General features: G+C 42.9%; 4 protein-coding genes across 6 annotated transcripts; 1 reads left to right on the top strand and 3 right to left on the bottom strand.

Moving 5' to 3' along the window:
* Positions 1–669: 669 nt before the first annotated feature.
* LOC101782379 (mitogen-activated protein kinase 14) lies at positions 670–7,004 on the bottom strand. Of its 2 annotated transcripts, none has more exons than XM_004960400.4 (10): positions 6,588–7,004; positions 5,782–6,190; positions 4,580–4,707; positions 4,434–4,493; positions 3,025–3,174; positions 2,785–2,940; positions 2,461–2,672; positions 1,963–2,064; positions 1,706–1,857; positions 670–1,556 (listed from the first exon to the last, which is right to left on the bottom strand). In XM_004960400.4, the coding sequence occupies exons 1-10, from the start codon at positions 6,609–6,611 to the stop codon at positions 1,276–1,278; spliced, it is 1,674 nt and encodes a 557-aa protein (XP_004960457.1). In that variant the 5' UTR covers positions 6,612–7,004; the 3' UTR covers positions 670–1,275. The 2 variants fall into 2 exon arrangements, with proteins under 2 accessions (XP_004960457.1, XP_004960458.1); XM_004960401.3 differs by having other exon boundaries at positions 6,740–7,003.
* Positions 7,005–10,745: 3,741 nt separating this feature from the next.
* On the bottom strand, positions 10,746–13,505 carry LOC101781974 (DNA replication complex GINS protein SLD5). Its single transcript, XM_004960399.4, has 6 exons — positions 13,140–13,505; positions 12,914–13,036; positions 12,736–12,818; positions 12,526–12,635; positions 11,274–11,349; positions 10,746–11,198 (listed from the first exon to the last, which is right to left on the bottom strand). The coding sequence occupies exons 1-6, from the start codon at positions 13,305–13,307 to the stop codon at positions 11,099–11,101; spliced, it is 660 nt and encodes a 219-aa protein (XP_004960456.1). The 5' UTR covers positions 13,308–13,505; the 3' UTR covers positions 10,746–11,098.
* Positions 13,506–14,749: 1,244 nt separating this feature from the next.
* LOC101781567 lies at positions 14,750–18,547 on the top strand. The gene is made up of 5 exons (XM_004960398.4): positions 14,750–15,063; positions 15,200–15,425; positions 15,881–16,340; positions 16,947–17,021; positions 17,730–18,547. The coding sequence occupies exons 1-5, from the start codon at positions 14,998–15,000 to the stop codon at positions 18,226–18,228; spliced, it is 1,326 nt and encodes a 441-aa protein (XP_004960455.1). The 5' UTR covers positions 14,750–14,997; the 3' UTR covers positions 18,229–18,547.
* A 135-nt stretch (positions 18,548–18,682) lies between these two features.
* Positions 18,683–23,153, bottom strand: LOC101780894 (putative uncharacterized protein DDB_G0277003). 2 transcript variants are annotated; one of them, XM_004960396.3, is made up of 10 exons: positions 22,951–23,153; positions 22,249–22,318; positions 21,926–22,057; positions 21,781–21,844; positions 21,609–21,687; positions 21,433–21,517; positions 20,715–20,771; positions 20,344–20,460; positions 20,122–20,192; positions 18,683–19,151 (listed from the first exon to the last, which is right to left on the bottom strand). In XM_004960396.3, exons 1-10 carry the CDS (start codon positions 23,049–23,051, stop codon positions 18,830–18,832), a joined length of 1,098 nt encoding a protein of 365 aa, XP_004960453.1. In that variant the 5' UTR covers positions 23,052–23,153; the 3' UTR covers positions 18,683–18,829. The 2 variants fall into 2 exon arrangements, with proteins under 2 accessions (XP_004960453.1, XP_022680827.1); XM_022825092.1 differs by lacking the exon at positions 20,715–20,771.
* Between the last annotated feature and the right edge of the window lie 4,098 nt (positions 23,154–27,251).

Genomic DNA, 27,251 nt, shown 5'->3' with positions numbered 1-27,251 from the left:
ATGGTAGTAGTTGTTTCTTGAAAAAGTCGGAAATTTCTCCTTTGTAATTAAGCAATGAGCTACAACTATACCACAGGCCAAAATATGTGGCTCCATTAGAGAAGATAAAGGCCGATGTAGTGACACATAACTAGTCGGTATAGCTCTTTGCTGACTCCATGCATAAGGCCTGCAGTGCTAGGTAGCAGCAAGCTTTGGGTCTTGAGAGTGCGCTCGAGCAGGGGATGGTGAGAGATGGCACCGGCAGAGAATGTAATTACGCCACTCCATCATCTATTTCATGCGATATCAAACTTGTAAAGTAACATATGGTTGTGGTTGTGGTTACCACTAACAGATGAAGGATGACAAGTGTGACCTCGTCGGGTGGCTGGACGTTGAGGGCCCGAATAGGGTCCAGGAGACCAGGAGGCACTAGAGGAGCTCTTGGACGTGCTCCAGCGCTACAAGCATAGCAAGAGGAAGCTATCGAACCCCTGGAGTTCATGACCCTGGCCAGTACACAGCCATGGCCAACCACATCTGCGACTTCTACAAGAAGGCCATCAAGCACTGCGGTGCAGTGATCGAAGAACAACTCAGCTTGTATGCCTCCAGCGGCCAGCTTGCACCACGCCAGCGAGGCAAGCAGCCACGCGAGCTTAGACATCCTCCAATCAAACAGTCATGTAACTTCCAAATAATAGTTTTTTCACAAGTGTTATTATAAACGTAAAAAAAGTTCAATAGTACAGTTAATTAACAAATTAAAATACAAAGTCACACGCTCTGGAGTTAGAACTCAGAAACGTGCAGATTACAACAATGAAATGATATTAAGGAAGTGTACATAGCTGTAGCTCCTAGGCCCCCGAAATGATCATTGTGCACCTGATGTGTAAGTGATTAAGAGCAACTACTAGCTTTTCAGTTCGGCTCTAGAGCTACCTGGTTGAAGAACAAGTTCATGAACAGCTTCAATCACGAACTCTGCAGACAGGTCCAATGTTGCCACTTACCAGTGAGTTTCCACTATACATCAGGCTGACAAATCTTCACCAGATTTTAGTGATTGAATAGCGACAAATCGAAACCCAGCAACTTCGAGTGCAAAGAATCCGGAATTTAGGAATCCTTTAGTTCTACGTTCTTTTAGAACTCAGGTATCTGGATTAAGAATACAAATCTGTACAGGACTACATTTCTGAATTTGTCAGAATAATGTAGCGCTTAGCATAAGTAACCGCTGCTGATAACATGTTAGGAAATGGTTCGCTGGTGCACTGCTGCGGAAATCTACCAGTGGCCACCGCGACCGTCCACGGTAGCAGGTAACTTGTTTGCTGCATATGGCTTTGGCTGCCCAGCTTGGTTCACGTCCATCCTTTCAGCATCACCTGTCTCGCTCTTGCAGGTCTGATTTCTTCTCGGGTATGAGCTTCCAGAAGGGATATTGTTTGGGGCAATTGCTGGGTGCCTAGCAATCCTACGTTGCTCATACTGCTCAGCGGCAGATGCTGGACCGGGGTTGTACTGCAGCACTGAACCAACTGCTTTACCAGGCCTCGCAGCAGCACCTGTCAGATGAAAGAGATGAGTAGAGTTAGCAGCGAGTTTTATGGATGCATTTTGTCAGAAAATCAAATGGGAGTATTTGTGTAACTAGACCGCACATATGTTCTATACAGTTAACCGCAATGTCCTCTTTGGGGTAGCAGGTGTTTACCATGAGGAACATGGAGTGGAAATTTATTTGCAGCAACTGAAGCAGAATGCTGCTGTGTCTTTTGTGTATTCTCTCTGATTAAACACTTGGAAAGATCCTCCGTGATGTTGGCTGTGCTTTGTTGTCGGTTGTCCGAATAGACAACAGAAGGCCTATTATAATACACAAGGAGATAGTCAGGAACCAGATATTCTGTCTGGCTAAAACAGTTGTCAGTTAACTCAAGACAGTCATAGGAAGAAAGAGTGATATCTTACCGTGGCAATGAGTTATGTTGCCTCTCAGGTGGGGTTCCTGTAGATCCCTTGCAATAATGTTCCTCAAGGTACGCAAACTGCTTTTTAAAATGATCTACTGCACTGAAAACATAAAGGAGCAACTCATTTCAGTTCTACGAAAAATGCAGTCTCAATTTATTTAGTGACTGGCCGGTTAAAGTAATCAAAATTAATTCTTGTTCGATAAAACAAGTAAACACTACTCAATACCAATCTAAAAAAACCATTTAACTCATGCTTCATGTACCGCTTATCAACATTAACAGAGTAGTCAAAACGACAAGACATGTTAATATGCAAAAAAAATTATGAATATTGGATGCACAAATCTGGACAGGTAATCAAGCAAGAATGATAAATAAACAAACATATAGAGTAGATAGGTTACTAACAATAGCACCACAAAATTACCCTATGTAGGCACATTTTGGTCAAAAGATTTTAAAGAATGAAAGTAGCCTTGGCATAGGTACACACCTTGGGTACATGAAACCACTTGACTCAGTTCCCTCAAGGAATTCTCTCAACATCTTTGGATGATACTCAAGAATCTCTCTATATATGAGTTCCCTTATGTCATCCTTTGTAACTCTCCGCCTCTCAAACTCAAATTCAAGCTTTGTGACAGCCTGTGCAGAAGGTTCTCTATCCACATTGGCTATATTCTTGAAATAAGGATCAGCAAGAGCCTGGCAATGTGTACGAGACATTAGTTAGTGGTGCTGGCATTTCAGGTTACTAGCATGGAAAGTTGGTGACACTCTATAATACAGTAATAAAAAGAGTGTTCAGTAAACTCACCTCTTCAGCACTTGGCCTGTCTTTTGGCTCAAAAGCTAGCATTCGCTCTAACAAACTTAGTGCAAGTGGATCTGCATTTGGGAACTTCTGTGTAAATGGTATAGCCTTTTTCCGCCTCATAGTGCTCAAGTAGCGCCTAGCCTTCTCATTTCGAATCTACAGCGAAATTACATGTAGCTAGAAGCATTAGACCATTTTTGTTACAATATAAAGAACATTTTGATGCCAAACTGTACCTACCCTAGATATTGCTTCTGGAGAAGGTGTTCCCAGGAGATCTGTAATTATATCGAGTTGATGTACCACATTTTTCCCAGGGAAAAGAGGTTTCCCAGTTAATAGTTCTGCAAATATACAGCCAATACTCCATATATCTATTGCTGGTGTATACTGCAAAAAATAATAATAATTTTCAACAGTGCTCCAGATACTTCGCAAACTATACAAGGCCATGGAACAGGAGAGAGTTAAGGGCCTGATTGGTCGGGTTCCAATTTTTGCCCAACCAAAACCATGGCATGCCTAGAAATTTTGGCTATCAATTGGTTCACTACCAGAAATTGGCATGCCAATGTTTATAGCCAAAACTAAGGCAAGTCACTAGAAACTTTTTGAAACTCAAAAGGGTGAAAAGTATTGGTTGCCATACAGTAGCACCAAACCAAATGGATACCAAAATTTCTTGCCCTAACTTTAGCATGCCCTGATTTTGGCAAGCCTTGATTTTGGCATGCCCTAATTTTGGCTTGGTACGAATCGGAACCCAACCAATCAGGCTCTAAATATGCACCATTTCCTACCTATGAACAAAGAACATGCTATAGTAACAGAATTAAAACCACCTTATATTGCATCAGGCAATCAAAGCAGAGGTTTATGAAAGTCACCTTATCTGATGGTCTGAGTATAAAACTCAGCATAAGCCATAAGAGTGAAATTTTAGTCCTGAGTCGCATGGATTTTTTTCTTTTCTGGGAAATATTTGGATTGCAAAGTGGTCGCACAAGGTGTTCATGTTCCAACTTAAACTGTGGGGAATTAATATGATTTTATTTTTTTCTCCGTGACTGTTTAATCATTAGGTTCATCAAATTCAACTATTGTTTCAGCCAAGTGGAGTTTTGTCTGCAGCCACATAATGAAATAAATAGGCACCATGAGCACAGCTTGATAGTCCTTAGCGTAAATACAGTGAACAATTTGATGTTTCATTTTAACAGTCTATGATCCAAAGCAAGTCTAGCAGACTCAATCAGAAGCGGAGGTTAGTGCTGGCCAAAGTTAAGGAGCACTTAATTCTATCACTTAAGCACAAAAAAATTGCTAATCTGGCCCCCTCTCATTGTCAAGCCAAGCTCTGCCACTGGATTCAATAACTATAAATCATGCAAGAAGTTGTCTTTAATTGTCGGACTAGTACTCATTGACACTGAACTAACTAAATACCTGAATATAAAGCTATTATAATTGAACTACCAAGGAAATGGTATGCATGTTTTACTAAGGAAATCCAGAACTGCAGCATTATTGAAAAGTAATTACTTATCACATTAAACTAGATTATTTGAATAATAAATAGGAAAACAGATAAAATACTTTTACTGGTATCATGGTTGATATCAGATCAAGCGTATGTTCAGAAAACCAACCTTGGAGAAAAAAGATCCACACAGCTCAGGTGCTCGGTACCACCTAGTTGCAACATAATCCTAAAAAAGAGTAATAAATTAGCTGACGCTACAAAAGTAGACTAGCTACAAGAATTGAACAGCATACTGGAGAAAATATGGTATACCGTCCAAAAGATGGCAGTTGGAGTATCGTTGAAAGCTACTCTGGCTAGGCCGAAATCACATATTTTGAGCTTGCAATCAGCATTTGCCAGAATATTTTTTGGTTTCAGATCTCGATGAAATACATTTGCTGCAATAAGCTATTGAAAGATGCATCAGTCATATCAGGCATGTTAGTGCCACAAATAAGAAGCACAAAAAAGAAACAAATCAGGAGCACCTGAAGATTCAAGACCAAAAACATTAATGTTTATAAAAGGCAAAACTATTGAAAGATGCATCAGTCATATCATGCACGTTTATAATTTTCCATATAAGTTACGGTTTAACCCTTACTTCCATATTTGTATTTTCAGCCTCCTTCTATACCAACATCATTGCTATGTGTTGGCTCCAATAATTGTTTATTTCATTAAATACAAAATAATTTGATATATAATTGTTATTAGATAGATCGTGATGACAACAAGCCTTCCTATCAGTTAAAGAAAAATATTTATATTTTTTAGCATAAAAGACAAGTAGTAAAAAATATTCTTGATCACAAACATGTTCTTCAAGCCCATCATAAAAGGCAAAACTGTCTCTTTACACATACAGCAGATTCACAGATTCACAAAAACAGTGTGGCTATAAAGAGCAAAGAGTCTTATGTAATACAACTAGGCAGTAACCATTCGACATCTATACTTTACTACTTTAGTACCTCAAGACAAGCAAAACAATGTTAATATCTGGATTGAGCAGTAAGGCAGGCTGTGATAGCGAAGCAGCAAACGCTTAGTTTCCTACAACCTACACTGTAGCTTGATTTGCATCAAATTGGATGCAAAGTCCCATTTCATCATTTATTTAAGATTCCAGAAACAGCTCAACAAGAATTGCGCACAGGATACTTTATTACCACAAATAAAGATCTGCCTTTAAGAAAGTAGACAGAGTACTAAATGAATAGTTTTGATGTGTATCAAACTAATAAACAATCTCAAGTTTCTTGTGAGCATATAGTTTCTGAAGACATTGTTAGGTTTCAATTTTTCGCACAAATGCTTACACTAGCGTACCAGCTTGGATTGATGTCTAGTGACACATATTCCACTTCAACGGTTATACATTGCCCATAGTAAATGTGGAACTCCAAACAGCAGGCCACTGGCTATTCGAATATTAAAAAAACAAATTCATGTGAAAACAAATCAATTACCTGTATGTATGTATTTCAATCCTCGAAGCAACTGATATAAGAAAAATTGATAATGCTCTGGGGTCAAGTCATCATTAGCCTTTATAACTTGGTGCAAATCAGACTCCATGAGTTCAAAAACTACATATATATCCCTGAATTCTCTCCTTGATGGAGGAAGTAGAATATGTTTTATTTCCACAATATCCGGATGCCGCAGTAGTCTAAGCAACTTGATCTCACGGAGTATCCGTGTCGCATCAGACACATGCTCGAAGATGTCATTTATCTTCTTTATAGCGACCTTTTCGCCAGTATGGGTGTCCAGAGCAGAGCAAACCACACCATAGCTCCCTTTCCCTATAACCTCCTCTATCTTGTACCTGCTGCCCTCACCATATTCCGTGAAGAAATCCATTTCTGAAGGTGCCTGCATCGCCAAAACAGTAAATGACTCAGGCTTGGACAATGTGATGCTTAGAAGCCTTCTAGTATGACAACGATGGCAACTGGCGACTGGCGAGGCTAAAAAGACAGAGGCTAAGAATCAAAATTTCTTGGGCGCCAAAGAGTATTTTGTTTTCAAGGAATTAATTTAATTATCCCCAGATCAGAAAAAGAAATTGGCTTCATCGGACACTAAACATCGTATAGATTTATATGCAAAAAAAAATGTTGTAATCACTAAATCATCGGGAAAACACAGCAAGGACACAGCTAGAAACACAAATCAAACAAAAGAATCGAAACACCAAGATTTCGAGCCGCGAAAGCAAGGAGGACCAACAACACCGCCCACACCACGGAATCAGACAGAAGACCCCGACCTTCTTCTTCTGGTCGTGCTGCATCCTCCCAGCAATCTCCAGGAACCACCCAAGCGAGGATCTTTGGCCAAGGCGGGCACGAAAGGTCGGATCTTTTAAGCCAGATCCAGCAAGAAGGGGGAGCAACAAGGCCGAGGAGGAAAGGAGCTCACTGCTCAGTGCCCACGCGCACACGAGGGAGGGAGCCGAGGTGGAGACAGCGCAGATCTCCCTGTTCCAGAGCTCGGAACTGAAAGGAGCCGACAAGGGGCGGATCACCCAACCAACGAACACAGCTGTGATCTAAGCGGAGCTCGAGGCCGCCCACATGGAGCTGAGGAGAGAGAGGAAGCCAGGAAGGTAGTAGCTGAGGAGTCAAGTGAGGGAGACCACCACCACCAGTGGCCCCTGGTTTCCCAATTATATCGGGGCTTCGCTTCTCTTTTTCTTCACATTTTCGCCTAAGGATGGCTTGGCTGGTGTGATCCTGAGGGGAGGAGGCTGAGGCAGGCAGGAAGCGAGAGGCGCGAGGCCCCGCCCGCCCCCGACGGCAAAAGGATTGGGGCACATGGAGCCACCTGGAACTGTCGCCGTCGCGCACAGTCGGAGCACAGGCTGCGCCGATTTTTACGAGTTTTAGGAGCCGTCTTTCGACGAGTAAACTAATTTTGGGCGGTGGGCCGGTGGCGCTGGGCTTCGTTGTTACGCGTGCAGACGGTGATCTCCCCTCGTGAAGCTGGACGAGACACGCTTTGTGATAGCTGTGAGTGAGCGCGCGCTTGGATTGCAAAGTCAGGCATGTCGATTAGTGAACCTAGTCGTGTTCGAAGAATTGGATGAACCTAGTCAAACAGCGACACAAAGACACTACTTTAACGTAAACTGTTATTGAAGATAAATCTAACCTACCATTTTCAAAAGTTAATTCAAAATATTTTAAAAATATTTTATTGATCAAAACTAAAATGTGTTTGTTGTAAAGCATCCCAAAACGATTGATATTTGGAGGCAATGCTATTTCTATGAGTCCAAAATGACCCTGCAGGTTACCATTGAATGACCACCTATTTGGAAACAGTACTGTTCATTAATTCTATCAAACAGGGCAGGTTCATGTCCCACTGAATATCAACAAACCAACGGCCCTATTGACTGAAATGAAAGATGAAATAAAGATCATCAACTGCTTCTTCCAGTGTCTTCACACAACTGTAGCAACCAATGTTAAAATGATTTCCTTTCAAAAGATTTCTTGTGTTTTAAGTGACAGCCAAAAGTATAATTTGTGTTTGCTTTGATGGGAATTTTTCCATAGCCAGGTAAAAGTCCAAGCAGCGGTAGAAGTCCCAATCCCAATGAGCGACCGTTATGCTTATTCGGAGATGAATTCCTGACTTCCTGAGAGCCCCAAATGTATGACCATTGATCTTGTATTTCATCCGAAAAAAAAAAACATGTCCTCTAGCAAAGTTATTGAGTTGGAACTAACTGACTTGAGGCAGCCCACGGACAGCGGCAAATGGAAGTTGAAGACTGAAGCTTTGTCATTTTTAGCAAAGGAGAACTGGCGGAAAGATAATTTGAGGGAGCCCAGATCCCTGATATCCTCCCAAAAGAGAACAGTCAAGCAAACCGTTGGAATTGGATGGTACATCTGTTTTTGATGGAAAGATACAGATACCTAATATTCCACCAAGATAGCAAACACAACCCAAATATGACCAAGGCATCTGCCTCAATTATTTTCCTATTTCCTCCACTCCATGCTGACCACGGGAATCATCTGGACGAGACGTTGCAAGCCTGCAAGGTGAAAGATTTATGGGCACAGAAGAAATGGGTAACGTTATAGCATGAAAAAAAAGAAGGGTTTTTTTTTTATGGGCAGACAAGCTTATCCAGATGATAGCTTATGCCATCCTTCAAATCCACAACTGATGATGGCCATGCAAGCGATGGGCTCTTCATGTGTGACCAGACGAGTTTGTCGGATCACATCAATGCAATGTGGTCCATGCGTACTGCTAACAGCTACTTCCACGCTGCCAGTTGACAAACTTGAGGTTCAGATGTCGAACACCCAGGACAGATGACATAGCGGCTGGATGAAAGGAAACACATCAAAGGCCAACACCCTTCCTTTGGTTATTTCATTTGAATCTCCATCTCCATGTTCCATGTATTCTTTGTTTACTAGGATTTCAAAAGGCAAATTGCACGGTTCACACGTTGTAATTGCAAAAAAAAAAGGGCACATAGTTCAGTTGCAGCTGCAGAACGGCCCTGAGCAACCGTTTTTCGGTACCTTTACGGGTTTGCAGTTGTCGCTGTGATTCTGTGACGATTTGTTTGAGTGAAGGGAAACATATGCGCAAGTTGCAGCAACTGGGAAGAAAGTCTTGTGTTCGATGAGCCGATGATTGCTGGTGTTTGTGGATCTTCCAAACCAGAAAGTGTCTGTCTGAACTCTGAACTTTTCTTCAGTGTTGGCATTGCTAGAAATAAGATGGTAATAACAATTTCTGATATTCAACTGATATCAGATAATTTATTTTGACTCGTTATTACGGTGAAAAGAACCACTACCTCCAGTGTGCGTATCACATCCTTGTTTAGATATCAGTGCAGCCATGGATTCGCAGAGTGAAGGTTGCCACTGTCGTCAGCTTCTTCAAGGTACGACAGCACAGACGTCAGACGCGACGCAAGGATGGAGACGGTGGACGCGAGGCAACGCACGGCGCTGAGGAGCAACCATGAAGCGCGGCGTAGTTAGGGCTCCGAGCTTCCGACTGAGGCATACGTCAGTCGCGACGCTCGGCTCCGGCGCTACGCGGCGGCGGCGGCCGTCCAGGTCCAGCGTAGGCTCCCATTGCTGGTGTTCTCCGCCGAAGCCGGGGATGCCGTGAGACCTTGAGGGGGCGAGGTGCTGAAGCCTGAAGGTATTCTTCATCCGGACTCCGGAGCAAGGGCGGCGAGAGGCCCGGCTGGCTCGCCATCAACGCCGGCTGCCGGCCAGCTGCAGCGGGAGGGAGGGGGAGCCGTTATTTGCATAAAAGCCGATCGCAATCCAATTATTTGCAGAAAAACCCTAATCTGGACTTATTAATCGCGGTCCAAATATTTCCATAAAACCACCTATCTTGGATTCCGTTTTGCTATTTTGTCCCTCGTTTGCACCTGCTTTTGCCTCCGCCGCCGACCGCCGTCGTGGACTCACCGAAGATCTGCGCCTTCGCCTCTCGCAATCCTCCGCTAGATTCTACTCCTTCCGTTCCAAATTACAAGTCATTCTAACTATTTTAGAGCTATTTTATGTTTTACCAAAATTATAAAGAGGATGAATAGATATACTATGAAAATATATTTAATTACTTATCTGATATTTAGTACTTTATTGTATAAATTTGGTCAAATTTGAGATGTTTTGATTTTGAAGAAAGTTAAAACTAATTATAATTATAATTTAGAACAGAACGGAGGGGTAAATCCTCTAATCCCTGTGAATGCAGAGTTGAGGGTTTCCGACTCTGCCGCCGTCTGTTTGTCTGCGTGGGATGACCCCACGCCATGCTCGCTGCACCGTCGGAATCACGCCGGCGAGTTGTCCCGATTCGAGATCAGGAGCATCTCGCGTTTCATGAGGCGCCGCAGGGAGGAGATCCGCGACAGCGCGCTGGCGCCGACAACTTCCGGCTACCAAGCCGGGCGGCTGATGAGGATGCCAGGACAGACGGAACTCGTCCCTGTCCATGGAACCTCCTGCAAGTGCAGAGGATGCCAGGACAGACGGAGTGCAGCGCCTGGTAATGAGTTGATCAGCCTATCTTAATTTTAAACCGATTTGTGCTCCTTTTTTTTTTGTCTCTCTCTCGCGCGTGTGCACCGTGCAAGCTTCCAGAAATGTTTGTCTAGTGCTAAATGTTGTGTTTATCTATCTTTGGTCTCATATCCATGCTACATTAAGTTCATGGGTTGCCGTAGTTTCCTAAAAAAAACATTATGATCAGAATCTGAACTGACGAACACTATGAACCTTCTCTTCAGGTCAAAAAAAATTTTCGATAACTTGAATGAGCCACTGGTATATCACCAAAACAAGTATGAGGAAGGGTGACCTTTTCGGATAGATTAATCTTGGGCCAGGCATTACTATGCAACATGATCAGAAACCAAAACTGAACTGATGACGATGACCAGGACTACATGATCCTGATTTTATTAACAAACGGAGAGAAAACCCACGAAAATAGATAAACTAAGTTTGGTACCATCACAATCATGTACAAATTACAAAATACAAACCAATGTGAGTCTTACATATGGAGCCTAAGCCACATGCTGCACTTAGACGGTATTTACCAATTCAGGTTATCTTTGTGGCGATACAGAGCAAATCATTCCTGCCCTTGATTCCATCCGTTCCAAGAATTCAGAAGAATCTTGGACCAAAAGCTTCATAATATCTTGTATGGCTTAGCTGTTATGCTTTCAGAGCTCGCTCTTTTACAGGTACTGATTTGTGATTGACATCAGATAAGGTCGATTCGGCCACCCTCGACAAGGCCCTTGATGGACTTGTACCGAAGAATGTACAAGTCGTCGGCAACTAAGTCCACAACCTCCTCTCCACTGCATCGAAGCATCACAGGTAAGCAAAGCATGTAACAGTGCAAATCAAGATTTGAAGTGTGCCTGGGCACTTACATGTCATCTAGCTGGAAGGCTCCTACGTCGCTCTTAGTCTTGCAGAAGACAAAGGTGCCAAGCTGAGGCTCTGGCACTGAACAAGGCATTTCAAATCGAAATCAAATTAGAAGTTGGTCTATTACATGGACATTCCTAAATTCCACATCTTAAGAAATAAAAATCCAAAAGCATTCACTTTTTCAGAAATACGGAAGAATTCTTTATTTACTCTTGAACTTTGCCTCAAAGTGAATAAAAAAAGGCTTGTTCTAGAAAATGTGAAGCTAAGTTTCTGTTCTAGCTATGCCTATGCCCTATAGTGATCATCTCCAAAAGCTCTGTGTTAGATGTTTGTGACTGCAGACATGTTAGTTAACTCTTTTGTGAAGAAAGTTAATTATTAACTGAATGCTTTCTTCAAAAGTATTTCTTAACCAAATGCACAACAGTTCATTAGAGGATTGGTAATTTTCATCATGCAACAGGCCGATAGCTTTACAGATTTAAAGATTCTGAACATGGATCCTTGGGCATTGGGGAGACATGAGAACCTAGTTATTATGCTAGAAAGATGCACTCTGACATTTGTGCCTGGTCGAGGCTCTCCTTGATCGCTCTCTGGAGTGTAACTTTATACAATTGCAGATTATCATTATGTGACCGCATCACGAACTTTCAGTTTGTTTCTTTCCATTAGACTACTGAAATTAAGATTATGATGCATCCAAATGTGATAAATCCGATAGAAACGTGTCCCTATGCATTAGTTTACAGATTCAAGCATTAGTTACGCATCAACGGATGAGGTCATTAGGATAATAAGAACACTGCCGGAACAGCAAATTTCAACCTGATAAGGACAAGGCAGTCTAAAATTCAGAATCAAATAAAATTGTCATGCTTCATGGCAACATGGTGGGAGCATATTGATAATTTGGGGATGGAAGTACCAAGATGCGGTAGGTAATCAGAACCATCACATGAGGGCAGGAGGCATTCTTATACCCGAGCTGCTATTAAGTTGACAGCTAAATTTTGTTATGTAGGAACACTACTTTTGAGTACAACTAATGACCAAATTTTCCAAAGATACTTTGTACCAACTATCAGGCCGCCCACCTCAAAAGAAATGGTGAAACTTATATTACCAACTATTCACATCCAGCAGCCTATTCAAAATATGTAATGACTGAAGCTGCAAACGACAGAAGCAGTACGGCAACAGGACAAGGAACTCCAAAATTTGGCAGATCAAGTGAAGGGTATATACCCATGTCATCCTCAGTACTCGATAAGGACTGTCTGGTAACCGAGTCATAGCCATACGGCAGCTTCGACAGCACCGACTGTTCGAGATGCTTCTCCATGATCTCAGCGCAACTAGTGATAGATCAAACACTAGAGCCCATCAGAATCATCTAGTTTCACAAGACAATGCAAAATAATTGGGGCAAATGCCAGTCGCACAGTCAAAAGATACCTCTTAGCGAACCGGCGCTCCTGCAGCGACAGCTGGCTGAGGAGGTCGTCAGACCTGGAGATATGCATTGTGTACTTCTTGATCTATAGCCAGCAAGTAATCAGACTGGCAACAATTCGGTAATTACAATTACAATTGGTCAGTTTTAGCGAACAGATTGGGATTTGATGCGACCGACCTTCTGCAGGCGGAGGCGGAGGTAGGAGCGCAAGAGGAAGAGCGTGCGGTCGAGGTCCATCTGGTAGAGCGAGACCACCAGATCGTCGACGCCGCTGTCGGCGAAATCGTCCAGCGTCTCCTCCTGGTGGCATCGCGGTAGCGAATCCGCATCAGACCCAGACAAGTAACAGAGGGAGAGGAGGAGGGACGGCGAGAAGAAGAAGAAGAAGAAGCAAAGGGCGTACGAGGAGCTGGATCTGCTCGCGGACGCGGGAGACGAGTGGGGAGTCGAAGCGGAGGATCTCCGGCGCAGCCTTCTCGTTGCGCCAGGCTCGCTTGAGCAGCTCCACGTCCGTGGTCGTCGCCTCGGCCGCGGACGCCGCTGCGGACTCGTCGTCGTCCCAGGAAGACATCTTCCTCTCTTGTCCCTCTCGCTACTGGCTCGGGTGGGGAGCGAGCCGACTACTCGGTGGCGGTAGGGGGCACCGCCGTTGGCCGTTGCCTCTTCTCCGCTGGAGCAGGCGCGGTTTCTGGCGGGAATTTGGGACGCGTTCGCGGGGAAACCGCGGAAACTTTGTTCTTTTTTTTTTTAATAAAAGCCTATGTGTATCCCCTGGTAGGGCTGGCTGGTATAAGCCCAACCAAACTCTTTTCACGAACTGGTTCTCGCCCAGCTCACTCAACCCGGGCGCGCCGTCTTCAGGGCTGAAGCCATGGTCACTGTCACGATCTCGTCCTTGTGGCTCGCAGCTTGGTTCCTGATCTCCCTTGTCTGCATGCATGCCATAACTGGCTGGCGAGCAATAGCGTGTTTGGTTAGCGTCCGAACCATCCGAAATCATCCGATCTTGTATCCGAACCTAATATATTTGTTTGGTTTACATCACAGGTCCATGTCGTTCGACATCAAGACGCTCCGTGTAGTGCTCGTACAAGGCAGTAGGAACAACAATTATCCAGCACCGGCTCGATCCCGAAAAACAACGAACGACCTCATGTAGGAGCAGCTCATGTTAGATCAAACCGAATCCAGAAACCAAACACGCCGAAAGTTCAGCCGTTGCAACGGCCAGAGGTGGATCTAGCGGTAAGTCAGTCGGGGCTCAAGCCCCTCCTACATCTCTATATACAAGGAAAAGAGGAAAGAATATATACAAGGTAAAGAGGAAAGAAATAAAGAAGAGAAAGAAGATAAGCTCTTATAACTTGTTACACTAATCCGCCCACGGCTAAACCGCGGAGGTAGGTTGCGATTCAAACCAAGGTCATGTTTAGTTCCTCAAAATTCTCAACTTTGACATTATGCAAAAAGAAAATTCCCCATCACATCAAACTTGCGATACATGCATGGAGTACTAAATGTAGACAAAATAAAAAACTAATTGCACAGTTTTGTTGTACTTTGTGAGACGAATCTTTTGAGCCTAATTAGTCAATATTTGGACAATAATTCACAAATACAAACGAAACGCTACAGTATGCTACAGTGCTAGCACAATAATTTTGCACCTCCAAACTAAGCAACTAAACAAACCCAACTCGAACGAACTGCACTGCACTCCAGCCTGTTCGACGAGCACAGTACACGTTGGACGTCATGGGGCTATCAGACGTCTGATTTGCAACGGGTGGCTGAGATGGAGCACGAAAGCCTCGCTAGACGACGTCGGAGTCGGTCGGAGGGGCCGTGGCCCAGCCAGCCCATCCCGGGAAAATATCACCCGCTGGTGTGGTGCACGGCGGCCGCAGCCACCAGGGGCCACCCTGTGGGCCCCACGCTCCCGTGCGCTCCGACGTCGCCGCCGCCTTTTCCCCGTCCCGGCCTTCACTTTCGCGAATCTTCCTCGCGCACCACAGGAAGAAAATACACCAGCCAAAATCCACCGTGATTTCCCACCGTCGCGGCGTTTTTCCCCACGCCACCGTCGCTCCACGCCGCCCCGGCGTCGCCGCCTCCACCCGTTCGCCCCCGGTAACACCCTGCTTTTATCCTACCCCCTCCCCGGCAGCGCATCACGATTCACGCCCGCTGCCTCTTGCGTTACGCCTCGTCGCCCCCCATCCTATCTCCAGTCGCCCGCCGCCCCGCCGCCCGAAGCACGGATGGTGGGGGACCTGTCCCTCCTCGCCGTCGCCGCCGCCTCCCCCGTCGTCCTCCCACCGTCCAAGGTACGCCGCCCTGATCCCGAGCCACCCCTCGCGCGGAATTGGATTGGGTCGGGCTGAATTGTGCCCGGTCCTTGGTGTAATGACCTGATCGGTTCGCCACGGTGTGCGATGTCTCTCATGCCGTTGTGCGGTGCAGGAGCTCCATGGAGTGCTGCCGTTCCAGGGGAAGAGGCCGCACGACGCTGCCGCGGCCGCGGTGCAGCTCTGCGCGCCGCTGCAGCAGCAGCAGCAGCATCCGCATCACCATCTCGAGGGTCTGCCCGTGCAGATGATGATGCCCTGCGGCAATCAGGCCCAGGCCGTGCCTGCCGCCTACCAGGCCTTCGCCATGCCCGACACGGCCACGCTCATCGACGTGCAAGGTTCGTTTCCAGATTCCGATTCGCATGGCTCATGGCGTTCTCTTGTGTCTTGTCAATGTGTTGCTTGCGCTTTACTACTATGTTCTATGTATGCATGTTCCGTTACTACTATGTTTGCACAATTTAATGTTCTGTTACAGCCGTATTTGGATATGTGAGCCTGGGCCTTTGAATAAAACACTGCGCTTCTCTATGCGAAGAAACTGAAAGCAGCTAGAAATAAAAATGCCATTTCTTGCTCATAACTCTTCTTCACCTTGCACAAATAAGGGTTCCTGTGCAGTGTTCATGCTATACCATGCTTAACCTTGACAACTGTGTTTCAACATAATGCTATGGTGGCGATTTCCCCTTGATTCTTTGTTGCACAAGTACTGAGTAGTGTGTTTATAATTATCTTGCAGCCTCTTATGATGCTCATCATCTCATGTCTTATGTGAATGTCTTTGTAACAGATTCCCACCCTGATTCAGTTCGACTTAGCCTTGGGATTGCTGAGCAATGTGCAAGGCAAGAGAAAATCCTCAAGTTTCTGATGTCAGTGACGTCAGGGTCTGACGTGAAAGAACTTGATGAATCCTTGCTATCTGAATTCACTGGCCAACAGACTCTACCAATTAACTTGGGAAATCAACCATATATACCGGATGATAAGTTAACTATCTGTGAGTTTGGATTGGAATTGGATGAGCCCCAACAGTATCTGCCAGAGAAACAACTTGTCATCCCTGATCCTCTTCTGGACTTTGTTCAGTCCTATGGCTCTGCTCTTACTATCGATCAAAATGGCCGAATCCTATTTGCCGGCCATGGAGATGAGATGAGAGACTTGTTATCACTTTTTCTAGAGTTCAACATGTCTAAACGAGAAACAAGTGGCTGCAAGACTGCATTTCTAGTTCCATACTTTGAGAGGTAATATTGTGAAGCATCGCAACTGAATATTTATCTCTGAACTGCTATTTAAGAATTTGCCTGATCTTGTGAGCGTACATAATGTCAGTAAGATTGCAAGTGCAGAGTATTCTTGGTGACTTTGCTTCTGATTTATTGGCAGGAGTTTTTCTTTCCCTTTTTTCTGTCAAAGATATTTGGTGAGAACTATTGACTTGCTACAGCTTGCTCATTAATTATGTCAGAAATCAGGATAGCAAGATTCTGTATTCTAAATCTTCCCTGGTTAGCTGCACATGGGTTAATATGATGCATAATATATCCATTATCTTCTAATAAGCTCATGGATGAATTGGTATAGAACTAGATATTCCTGAATTAGTTAACAAGCAAGGAGCATGGACAGTAACAATATATAACTAGGTAATAAGAGATGCATGAAATATTGAAGTATCTTAAAACTACCCTTCAACCTATATGATGCAATTCCTGTACCTGCCAATGATATGCTTGTAAGTTATAAACTAATATTCATTGTTTGGGTTGTTATATTTTAATTTTATGGTTCATTTCTGTACTACATTTTCAGTTGTGTCATTTACATGGCATGCATCTTTGCATACGCAGGAAAAAGCGTTCTCGGGCTAACAGCCAAGTATCCAATACAAATTTAGCAAGCATGGCAACCGATATTTCAAAAAGGTACTGCATTCATTTTGCTCCCTCTTATCTAGATTTTTTTTCCTTCAGGTGTATGCTACTAAATATGCTGCTTCTAAATATTGGTAGTTCCGGTATCTTCCATGCTGTTTTCTTGTTTCACTTGTTTTATCTAAAAGTCTAAACGTATCATGATGTTTTTTTATGCTGCTTGGTAGCACATTTAGATCCTAGAGTAACTTCTGATTCTAATGATGTGACCTTATCATTTGCAGCATATACTAGATACAAAGAGTATCAGGCACGTTTCAAAGTATCTTTATGCTGCATGTTACATGCCCATATTAAATTAAGCAACTTTCTATGAAAATTAACACTCACTAAAGCAGGGACCTGGTATTATTTGAACATTTTTTAAGAGGTTATAGAGCGAATCAAGTGTTCTAAAATTTATTCATCTTTATCTACTCCTATCATTTTACTAGCGGGTACTTTTTCATTTCATGCATCAACTAGTATGGTGGTTATGTGGGTAGCATGTGAGATACACTGTTTTCAGGGCTAACCAATTGCATGGAACACTTTGATTGGAAGACCCATCATTTAACCTTAAATCTTTATTCAAAATAAATTGTCATGCAGCAACTTTTGAACATTTAACTCTATGCTCTGCTACATTAAATTCCTGCTTGCACCTTTTCAGACAACAGAAAAATAACAATACGTTTTTTTTTTAAAAAAAATGTGCAGCGCTGATGTGAAGTCAAAATCTTCATCAAAGAAGAAACAGAGAGGGAAAAACATCAAAGAACGTGAATTGCATCAGAGAAACTATATACATGCTAGCGAGGCATTTCTATCCATCCTGCTGGACAAGGACAAAAGCAGCTCGACAATTCTCTCACTGAAAAAGGCTGGTCCAGAGATCAATGAACTTTTGACTCAGTGTTCTGTTGGCATAGCTGGAACTGGCTTGGCTATTCTTCTGTCAGTTATGTGCAAGATGGCTACCGGCATGAGAACTCCTTTTGCTTCAGCTCGACTGCTGAGCACCAGTGTTGGATTTGGGCTCTTTTGGCTCTCCTGGGCAGTCAATGGTTTGCGTGACACCATTGCCAGCATTTTCAGAAGCCCAAGTAACATTAATATGGAGGAGGATGAGGTAGCAGTGAGAATACAGAAAAGCATGAATGAAATTCTCTTCAGAGCCATAACTCTCTTGGCCATCACTGCATTGAAGTTTGCATGAGCTGCTACCTTTGTTAGTTTTCCCCTACCCAGCCATGATGTATAATCCACCATTTTGGCTCAGGAGTTCTGCTTCTGTAGGACTAAGTTCACCATCCTTTTTGGTTCAGGAGTACTGCTTCTGTAGGACTAAGTTCCAACTGTCCAAATCATGATTCTAGTTTCTTATTGATCCTGTAGAAAGTGAGCTAAGTTGTAAATTGTACAGAATTTTGCATGGAGTGGTGTATATGAAAGATGAAATTTGCTTATCTCTGTGAACGTTGAATAATTTAATGTCCAGAGATTATACATATTTCTATCTAGCAGTTTTGTCCCAACTGCTGCAATTCTTTTTATTATTTTTATTAGAAGTTGTCTGATGCCTGGTAGAATCTAACATCGTTTTGAAATTCAAAATGGATTCCACTCTGCAATATAATTTGAAGAGAAAAAAACAGCTGCTCACATCAAAATAAAGTAGAAACGAACACTGATGGCAGTACTTGAAAAAAAATGTCAATTCTATGACAATAAAGTACAACAAATGTAATGGCATGGTTGATGCCCTTACAATGAGAGTCGAGATGGCAATACTTCAAAAAGATGCAAATTTGTCAATTCTATGACGATAAAGTAATTTTAAGAAGCTGCACACTTGATCTATCATATGATAGCATATAGGGTAGAAAATTTGAAGGAGCCGTACTGCTGCCAATGTTAATAGCAGACAGCTTGGCGTCAGCAGCTGCTTTGGCAAAGCAGTTGAAAGTCTCCGCATTTCGAACAACCGTGGCAATATACGCGACCGGACCATCCATTTCCAATTCATCACCAGATTTTCTGTTGACTTCCCCTTGTTTGCTGTCTCTCCTTAACAGCATTGAGAGCACTCGAACGAGGTGTGGCACACAGACTGGATCGTACACAATATCTGCGCCGAGACTGGGAAAAGAAAACATCAGATGAAAGGAAGGCAGCATGAACAGAAGTGATGAATTCTGTTACCCACTTTACAAGATATAATTTTTATCAGATTAAACAGGATACTGCAGTTCACAATGTATGCCCTCTCTTCCTTCCACAGGAGTGGTACCAGTAACCCCACAACACAAGATTTGTATAAGTTCAACAGGTACAAAACCAGTCAAGGGACAACTAACATTCTGGTCTGGCGTAAACAAGTTTATGGAATGTTCACCCAACAATAGGAAAAATAAAGAGATAGAAACTGAACTAAGAATAAACAACCACCAAAACATACGCAACTAAAATATGTTTCTGCTTAATGCTGGAAAAAACGAAGGAAAGTCTTTTTAATTTTGGACATGGTTCATTCCTTTCTATTGATGTTAAATACTATTAAACACATTATAAACTTGTTTAGTATTGATTACAAATTTCGCTATCACTATAACAGTTGTTACTTTGTTGTAATTAGATGATAATTTTTTTGCAGGTGTCCTAGTGGAAGTCTAAGGGGATATAAACATCTTACTGCAATAAAAACAATCGAACTACAGCACCTATTCTACACCCAAAAGTCCCTGATAAATTCTGATTGGCACTACTACTGAATTGTACACTGTGGATCACTAATTATTTTCAGGTGTAAGACCGATCGGAAATATTGTTCGAAATTCATAGCATACAAAATAGTTTTAATAGGAGCATCACTTTTCATCACAACTTTTACAAGATGCCTCTTCAGATATATGATCCGAACAACTATTATTTTCTTTAACCGTATTACCATTACTGAGTAACTTAAACACGATTATTGTGTATCAGGTGCTATATGAAACATTGCAGATATAATTTCAGATGAATATCCTGGTTCCCGGTTCCCCATGATTATGATTGTGTGTATAAGCAGGTACAAAGAAACATTACAAAAATATATTTCTATACTCACACTATGTCTGGCTGGTAGCCCCGTAAATCACTTTCAGATGCTTCTTCCCAAGAAAGATATTTGCACTCTACCTGCATGCCACAATGCATTGCCATTAAACTAATAGTGCATTTATTCAATGCTCAACGAGAGCCATCTAATTCAAACTGTTGCATGCCAAATTATGTAAGAGAGAAAACATCTGCACACAACACTCTGAATTATGCAAGGAAACTAACAAACCTTATTCTTGCTTTCTTTTAACTCTTCAAAATCTTCCAGTTTAATGCATACGTTATTCAGTTCCATATTTTCCTTCATGTTTGTAAGTGTAGATGTGTCACCATCGGTAAGAATAACCTGCATATTATATGAATTCCACATGACATATATTTAATTTGAAACTATTCTTTGATTTCAAGAAACTTGTGAACATAGTTGGACTGAAAAATTCATGCTTAATCATCACTTTAGCTCCACACAGATGCTGAACAATTAAACAGTAGATATGCATCCCCACTTCACCAATTTAGGAAATAATACTGTTTCACGTTCTGACCCATAAATAATGTGATAACCATTCATTTTTAATGGAGAGTGGCATTATTACATACCTTAGAGGCACCAACATAGTTAAGACAAATACCCACCAAACCGACACCAGAACCTAGCTGCTTATAATGCAAACATTAGAGCAATGTCATTTAAGAAATCCTGAGAATACTCCTTAAGTGCAGAGAAAAATATATTTAGGTAATTTTGCACACAAAGAGCCATTTCAAGTAGCTGGCCACTTAAAAGATTAATTTCATGAGGATGCATCTTGCTTAACACATGTTTACAAATAAAGGATTACATGGTGGTGCAAACAGCATATAGCGGCACTTATACAAACACTATTACTCCTATTAAGGGCCTGTTCAGCAGAGCTCCCACACCAGCTCCTAGGATGATTCCAGGGCAAGAACTAAGATGTTGGAAGCTGAAAAAACTAGCTTTCCCTGATTCACATGCTGCCCAGAATTATTTCCTCTATAGAGTTCCTAAATCACTTTCAGCCAAAGAATCACTTCTCATAGAGAATCACTTTCAGAGGTCATCTACCAAATAGGCCCCTACACCCTAGTTAGCCTCGTACCAAACAAAGAAAAAAGTTGCTAGTCATAGCATTGTTTACCATAAGTAAGGACTGAAGAAACTTGCATTATTCTTTGATAGAACTTATTATTTGAATGGGTGGTGATGCAAGAGCTGAACATATTTATATAAATTTCCCTGCATGAGTTTATATTATTAATGTATCTCACTTTAATAGTAAATTAATCACTTTACCTCGAAGCAACACTTTGTGGAGAAAATTTCAGGGTATGAAAGAATAAACTCAGACAAGAATAAACTTGATGGCCAAAGGGAGCACCTGAAAATCCAGGGTATCAATCAATAACATATGAAAGTAGCTTGATAGAATATCTGGACACAGAACACTTAAGTGTTTAATGACAACATACCCTGTATCACCTTCAAGCATATTAGAAGAACATGATAGTCGAGCAACAACACTTATTAAACTTGAGGAAACATTATCATCTACATATGTAAACAAGGTTGTCACTATGGATTGTTATAATTAATTTGATATATTTCTCAAAGAAAACTAAAGAGTTGGAATTGGTAACTCACGTGTAGAAGAAAGAAATGATATCTCTTTATAGATATGATTCGTCTTATTTAACAATGAATCTTTCTGCACTTAACATGAGGTATCTGAGTATAGTGTTAACGATTACCAATTATTGAGATATAATACAAAATAAAATCTACATACTGCTTTGGACAACATACGCTGAGCAAATTCCTCATAAAGTGCATCAATCACAATGTCCGATGATAATTCAACCTCAGATATAATCCTCTTAAAAATAGTTGTTGTATAAGTAGAGTTTTGGCGTCCATATACCTGCATCAGTATACAACGGAAATCCCATTATAAGATGTGAAGATATTGATTAATGGGAAACTTTTATAACAACACTATATTTGCAGTTTTTTTCACAAATAAATTATCTATTGCTTCTGTTGCAAAAATATATATCTTATTTGTGTTGTTTGAGTAAATTTTACAAGATGAGAAGAAAAAAGATCATTTACATTAGTATCAGTGCAATTCTCCAAAAGAAATTTTTGGACATGTGGTGTGATAGAACCTCCCCCAGCTTTTCTGCAAATCAAATAAAACACGTACATAAATATGCATAAACATATAGTTTTTGAAAAGAAACCAGAAACACAGAACAATTTCTCTTTTGAACTTGTAGTTGTAGCTTATTCATGTGTAGTCATGCCAACGCCACATATTTCCCACAAATTGTGGCTGCCTGACATTTCCATGGCCAAGTAATCAGTCACTGGCTCGCTGCAATTCACTCAAACGTTGTTGCGGAATTTGCAACTGTGCCAACTTGGTAGAGTGCTTAGGAGGCGTAACACTTCGCTGCTGCGGCTAGAACCATATGCTGGCCAATTAAAGTTAAACAAGCCTAAATACTGGACGCTGATCACGAACTAAACTAGCCATCACCTATACAACAGCATGACCTACAGGTCAACTAGATATCCACTAGCCTATCTTAGCTGCAGATCCACCAAGTCCGCACTGAACAGGCGACGAGAAAGCAGACTCAGAGCACCAATACTAGCACTGCAGACAGCATTTGCAAAGCAGACTGAACCAGAGGCTGTACCAGTCGGTGGTCACCGTTCCCCGAACCACGAATTCAATCGGGAGAGGGCACCGCAGGGACGGAGACCTTCGGTGCCGTTGCTATTTTGACTGCTAACGGTAGCGCGTACCTGGCGAGTGCGAGGATGCAGGCGGGAGGCTCCCCGGCGAGGAACGCGAGCTTCAGGTGGAGCAGCTGCTCGGCGTCGTCCTGCGCCGCCGCGCCAGCCATCTGCTGCCTTCTCGAGATGTGCGCGCGCACGAGAGGAGAACGCGGCGGCGGCTTTGCGAAGGACAGGCCGACAGGGTAGCGTCAAGTTTGGCAGTTTGCAATAGTGACCGTGGCGGAAGGCAACACGAAAGCGTTGTACGGACCGGGCCGTCCTCTTTCTGAGATTGGGCCGGTTTGTAGTAGTACACGTATTCCAATTGATTTTGCTCGGATATTTTTTCGGGAAATATAGTAGACCAAAACTAGAGAAAGTCATTTGTTTGCTGCACAGCTTAAGTGAAATCTAAATTTCTTTTTTGATAAAATAGTTTTTACTTCTTCGGCAAGAACATTTTCTTCTAGAACATAACAATGTTTTTCCTCCTTATTGGAACATTGTTCTTTCCAACTAGAGAAAATTTTCTTCTAATGTTCCATAGGAGAAAAAAATGGTCGGATCTAACATATGATAACATGCCGCTTAAGCAAACAAAACCAACTTCACCACAGACGCTGCTGTTGGAGCCTATAAATAACACACGATCGCTGCTCATCCATGCATATCTCCCAAACATCCAGTGCACGACCTCTCGTAAGAGAAGTAAGATAAACAGTGGAAATTTTCAAGATGTGGCGAGGTGCCTACAACAAAGGCAGTGCAGGTGTGGTCGTGGACGGCGAAATTGAAGTCCATGTCGAGAGGGTGGAGAAGATCGAGGTGGTTATGAACGGAACACCGTCACCGACGACGACGACCACCACCACCACCGGCGTCGTCCTGCCTCCGCCGCCGGGAAACGTGGCAGGGCGCAGTTCTCCGACCGCCACCGTCAGCGGAAAGGCGGTGGTGGCGCCAGACGTGAACGAGCTGGCTGAAGAATTCATCCGGAGGAACAGGGCGGCGTTCCAAGGCCAAAAAACCATGTAAACGTTTGATCGAACATGCATCTATCTATGCGTGTGTGTACGTACATATAATAACTCGATCAGTACTATTTCATAGTCTGTCCTGAACTTTGTGATCCATGCATGCATTCTGCAGTTTGTAGAAACTACAGATACCTTTGTCGTGTATTGTCGTGTCAATTGCCTGGTCGTAGCCGATCAGAATCTGGGGAGCAAGTTCGTTGTCGTGTACGTCAACTTGTTAGTTGAGTGTGGGTCTGTAACTGGCATGCGAATTTTGTTTTCTTAAACGAAAAGATATATGCCGATAATATCTGTGATGTAGATTTGTAAACATGCTCATTTTATGTTCTTATGGACCAAAGTGAAGAAGGAAAAGAAACCTAAGTTTGGTGTGCCTTTACAGGACCAAACATCCACTCCGCAATACATTGGTCAGCCAAGACTGCACCTCTGAGTTCATTGCAAACTCAGGTGTTATTTGTAACACATCCTGACGAAAGATTGCCCGTTACGTCGATGCTCCACGGAGATCACAATGTAAATTCACACTATCAGAGAAATGACATTTTGTACCAGTTGGGAACTTTCTTTAGTACCGATTTCATAACCGGTATTGTTAGAAAATCGGTACTAAAGGGAATTTAATATCAGTTGAAATAACTGGTACTGAAAGGTATTAAAAATAAAAAAAGAAATAACGCCCGGCTCCACCGCCCTCACACCCGCCCCCAGCCGGCCCCGCTGCTGCCCGCCGCCCGCCTCTGCTCGGCCTTGCCACCCTCCGCCCACCCGGACCACTGGGCGGCTTCTGACTCGGTCCAGCAATGGTGGTCAAACATGGTCAGTATTCCTAGCTAGCTAGCGTGTCAAGACTCAAGACGAGGGCTCCGATATCCCTCATCCTTATAGTGTGTCGGGAAGTATGGAAGTAACAAAACGCAAGAATCTTCGACCACAAAGAGGGCCTGAGTTACATGCATGATCCCTGGGCCAAATTACAGAGGAGGCCACTCTGTGGGCTTCAGGAGCAAAGCATGCCAGTTACAGAGTTTCTTTCGTCCAGCTCTTTTTGTTGTAAAGTTTGTGTTGTTGGAGTTTAGAGCAAAACTACACACATAATTTTAGCTACCACGCACTAGGGATTTGGGAAGAACAAACATAATTCACAGATTCACCATCATCACAAGTACTACATAAGGAGCAATCATAACATATATGGTGGCATCTGCCAGGAAATCAGCATTCAGCAGCTGGTGCCTGGTACCAGTACTCTCCCCGTGGATGCTTCCAGCCGCAATGTCTGAAAGCCTGAAACACACTCGAGACATTTCCCCCAAGAGGAAGGCATCGATTCAAAGTGTGTCCAAACAGCAAACATACACGCATCCCCTAGTTCAACATATAGCCAGCATTTCGATTTGTCAATCAGGAATCAAACTCTCAGAGTGCTTTCATACCTTGATCTGTATGGTTTGGTTGAAATTCGCGGCATTGCACATTGAGTCTTTTTACTCCACTTTAAGAATCTACTGGCTACTCCATGTTCACATAAGAAAGAGTTGCACAACCAGTCGATCGATCGAAGCAACCTGCTCCACACTTTGGAGCCTATAAATACCTGCTCACCGACCGTCGATCGATCAAACCAAAAAACACTAACACAGCTCAAATTGATCATCAATCCTCTGCCCAGCTGTGACAGTAAAAATACTGCTAGAGGTAGTGGTGAAATACAGAGGGTGGAAGTGGAAGCCAAGATGGGGCGAGGTGGTAGCAATGGTGCACGCGTTGTCGTTGTGGAAGGTGAAGTCCATGTTGAGTGGGCAGAGAAGAAGCTCGAGCTTGTCAAGAACGGGACACCACCACCGACGGCTACCACCCGCGGCGTCGTGCCTTCGCTTACCCCAGGAGGCACCGCTGCTGACGGCAAGGCAGTGCCGGACGTCAACGACCTGGCTGCAGCTTTCATCAGGAGGAGCAAGGAGAAGTTCCAAGGGATCGGCGGCAGAAACGATAACGGCCAAAACTAGCTAGAGGTCATGAATGTTTGATCGAACATGTATGCGTATATGCACCCTGATCACCTCATATCAAACCTAGTACGTCCTGAACTTACAATCTATGTACAGCAGATACCCTCTGTGTGTTGCATCATTTGCGATTTGCCACGACCCAGCGTACGTATATGTTTCAGTGGCATTTCCATCTCTCCAGATGCAAATTTGTGTACTGTTTGTTTCCTGTAATGATTAATAGCTTGGTACAACTTCCTCGCAAGAATCATGTGCTCAGTTCCTCATACTAACCATCACAACCAAAAATTTTCTGAAAGCTGAGGAAGCTGACTAGACCTCGATCTAACCTTCAAACTCAAGCGCTCCAAGTACAGAATGAGGAGTTCATCGAGTTTGGAACCGATCTAACCACGTTTTAGCCTCCAGCCACAAGCATGGGATTATCCTGAAGCTCCGCGTCGCTTAAACGCCAGATGTCCTAAAGATCGGCAACAATGGGGCTCCATCAACTTGGATTGGACAATGAGCTCATCAAATTTTGAAATCAAACCATCCTAAGAAGCTAGCTAGCTCCACCTTACATTTTGCACACGACAAGGTTAACGATTGCCCCTTCATATCACTCAAAAAGAAATACTCGAGCCGTTTTGCAAAAAAAATGGTGAGTGCTCTCTCACGTAATTCTTTCTCTTTGGCTTCTTATTTCAATTTGTGTGAACGTAGTTTTCTCACATGCTTATTAACAACCTTGAGAAACCTACAGGAACCCAACACGTAATGGACCCCCTATGCGGAGACGAACATATTTGGGAATAATAGGTGACTGATAGGGGGGACCTTGCCTGCATGGGCTACATAGAAATTCTGCATCCAAACCTTTTTCTTTTCTGGTTGAGCCCATCTAGATTCGAGATGCTTAATGCGCGCGCTCTTTTGAATTATTTAGCATGGAGCGTGCAGCACGCTCTTGCTTTATCAGGAGCACGCGACGCACACATGAATTAAATAATTCTTCTATTTTGCAAACTATTTAACAACATATTCTAAAAGCATACTGGAAAGTTTCCTGAAGGGTTTTGACTTTATTATTTTTGAACATGCAATGCGGCTGATCAACTCGTGATTCAAGAAGCAGAAGATCTTGGTTCTGCCCTGGGTTTATCCCGTGTTTGAATTTTTGGATTCTTTCACCTCTTTTTTTTTCCCTCTGAAAATTGGTACTACTTTAACTGATGGGCATGACGGATTATTCTGTCAGGATAATGATCCCTGTCGTAAAAAGTACCTTGCCACATCT

This window comes from Setaria italica, chromosome III (genome assembly GCF_000263155.2).
Source record: "Setaria italica strain Yugu1 chromosome III, Setaria_italica_v2.0, whole genome shotgun sequence".
Lineage (NCBI taxonomy): Eukaryota > Viridiplantae > Streptophyta > Magnoliopsida > Poales > Poaceae > Setaria > Setaria italica.
The sequence above is the reverse complement of the archived record's forward strand: the minus strand, read 5'-3'. Positions and strand labels throughout refer to the sequence as shown.